Source organism: Nematolebias whitei, chromosome 9 (genome assembly GCF_014905685.2).
Source record: "Nematolebias whitei isolate Nwh7 chromosome 9, NemWhi1, whole genome shotgun sequence".
NCBI classification, from domain to species: Eukaryota; Metazoa; Chordata; class Actinopteri; order Cyprinodontiformes; family Rivulidae; genus Nematolebias; species Nematolebias whitei.
Window position 1 is genome coordinate 50,927,433 of NC_056506.1, and position 2,801 is coordinate 50,930,233.

Sequence of the window (2,801 nt, forward strand, 5' to 3'; positions counted from 1 at the left end):
CTGGTGTGTCCATCAGTGTCTGGATGTGATGAAGCTCTGATGAGTCTCTTTAGAATCATCTTTGTAGTAGAGGCTGGATGAAGGACACAGATTGTTGTAAAGAGCTTTGAGTGTCTTGAAATAAGACAGAAAGGAGCTGTATAGGTGCACTCCATTTACCATTTGTCCTCCTGTCCTCTCTGTGTCTGTCTCTTTAAATCCTCCTCCTCCTCCTCCTCCTCCTGCAGAGCATCAGCCTCTCCTCCTCAGTCTCCGCAGCATCTTCCGTCCTGACGACCTGCTTCTTCAGAACCGAACCGAGCCGAAGCGGACCGGGCCACCATGACGGAGAGCAGCAAGACGCACGTGATCCTGCTGTCCTGCGGCAGCTTCAACCCCATCACCAGAGGACACCTCCACATGTTCGGTGAGGTTCGAGGGGCGGGGGGGGGGGGGAGGCCTGTGGGCCTGCAGGACCCAGGAGGGTCCGGAACCTCCTCAGGGTTCTCCCACACCCTGCTGTCAGAACCCACAGAGAAGTGGATCAGAACCAGGAGGTAAAACAGGAGAAATACTGGATGAGGTTCGGTTTGTTGCTCAGGGTTCGGATCCACAAGGGCGGTTCCGACACAAAACATAATCAGGTCACAGGATAACACGGGTTAACACAGCCGGTATCGGTTCTGGCCCGGTAAAGACCCGTAATGAAGGCCTCGTGGCGCAGCGCAGAAATCAGAACCGAGCCCCCTGCTCCGGTACCGGGGGGGTTCTGCTGGGACCCGAACATGTGATCCACCAGAACCGAACCTCCTCAGGGTTCTGCGTCATAACAAAGCAAACCGGACCACCACATGGCCCGAAGTGGGTCCAGATTGTTTTTAATGAATTAATTTTATTTAAAAAACTAATTCATCAAAATTCAAAACCATAAATAATAAAAACTGTCAAATAAAAAGAAATGAACTGAAACATTTCAAACAGAGTTCTGTGAAGATTTAAACATTATTTTATTTATTACAACTTAAATCCGTCCTCAGGGTCTGGTTCTGGTTCTGGACTCAGGGCAGCTTCAGATCAGGAGGTCCAGACAGCCGGTCCGAAGACGCCTCTTCAGGAGGACTCCAGAGTGTCCCCAGGCCAACCGAGAGACTTGTTCTGGGTCTTCCCTGGGGTCTCCTCCCAGTCAGACATGCTTGAAGCACCTCCACAGGGAGCATCCTTACCAGATGAACCTCCTCAACTGGCTCCTCTGGATGTGGAGGAGCAGTGGTTCTCCTCCGAGTCTCTCCTGATGACTGAACTTCTCCCCCTGTCTCTGAGGGAGAGTCCAGCTCTGCAGAGGAAACTCACTTCAACCTCCTGGATCCACGATCTCATTCTTTCAGTCTCTACCAGAGTTCATGACCAGAGGTGAGGGGAGGAACGTAGACCGACCAGTAAACAGAGAGCTTTGTCTTACAGCTCAGCTCCTCTTCACCACAACGGACCGGTACAGAGTCCACAATACTGCAGACACTGCACCAATCCATCTGTCAATCTCACGCTCCATTCTTCCATCACTGAGAACAAAACCCAGAGATACTTGAACTCCTCCACTTGAGGCAGAACCTCACCCTGGACCTCAAGAGAACAATACACCTCTGACTGAGGATCATGGTCTCAGATCTGGAGGTGCTGGTTCTCCTCCCAGCTGCTTCACACTCAGCTGTGAACTGCTCCAGTGAGAGCTGAAGATCACGGCACGATGACGCCAACAGGACCACATCATCTGCAAAGAGCAGAGATGAATCCTGATGCCACTGAACCGGACTCCCGCCACCTCCTGAACCAAGAAGTTCTGTCCATAAAAGTTCTGAACAGAATCATTGACAACGTGCAGACCTGAAGGGTCCAACTTAATGAGATCCAAACTCTGGCACCGTTTGCAAAGAGACTGAACAGCCCGTAACAACGGGGGCCCCGGTCTTTCAGGTCTCTCTTGTAAATGAGTCTCAATGGGATTAACCTGTCTAAATAAAGGTTGAATGAATAAATCACACATGCAGTGCACCCCCCCCCCCCCCCCCACTGTGCCCCGAGGAACACGGTCCAGATCCAAGACCACAAAACACACGAGACGATTTGATCAAACTTCTCTGCATTAAAATGAAAGCCACATTCTGAGTCCTTGGTCCTCCTGCTGCTGTTTTGTTTACTTGTTTTTGTTTACCTTTTTCTTCCTGCAGACAAAGCCAGAGAGTATCTGCACAAAACTGGACGATTCATCGTGATTGGAGGAATCATCTCACCGGTTCACGACTCCTACGGAAAACCTGTGAGTGATGGAGACACCTGTCAGTCAATCAGCGTAGGAGTGTAGGGTCTTTTCTTCTAAACATGTCTGGTCCAGTTGATGTCAGAGACCTGGACTTTGGTCTAATCTGAACCCAGAACTGTTTCAGGTCAGTTTATTTCAGTAGCTCCAAGTCCCAGCAGACGTCGTCTCAGGTCTCTGAACAGAAACATTCACACAAAGTCCATCAGTAAAAGTTCTGCATCTGAGGAGGCAGCAGGTTGTGTTGAATCTTCTCTTCATCACAGTCTCTCATCCTGAGCAAGAACAGAGGAGACAGTGGGAAGAAAAACTCCCTTTAACAGAAGAAACCTCCAGAACCAGCTCAGGACGAGCGAACGTCTGCTTCAACCGCTGGGTCTGAGAGGACAGGAAGTAGAAACAGACACAGAATGACATGTCCAGGTTTCTATAGTCCAGGTGTACTTTCTATAATCCAAGTATACTTTCTATAGTCCAGGTGTACTTTCTATAGTCCAGGTGTACTTTC

General features: G+C 49.8%; 1 protein-coding gene across 1 annotated transcript in view; it reads left to right on the plus strand.

Annotated features, from left to right (window-relative positions):
• The first annotated feature begins 229 nt into the window (after positions 1–229).
• Positions 230–2,801, plus strand: part of nmnat2 (nicotinamide nucleotide adenylyltransferase 2) — a 59,146-nt gene continuing 56,574 nt past the window's right edge. The window contains exons 1-2 of the mRNA XM_037682471.1: positions 230–406; positions 2,205–2,293. Of these exons, the coding sequence (XP_037538399.1) occupies positions 322–406; positions 2,205–2,293 (174 nt within the window). The 5' untranslated portion in view covers positions 230–321. The remainder of the gene's footprint in view (positions 407–2,204; positions 2,294–2,801) is intronic.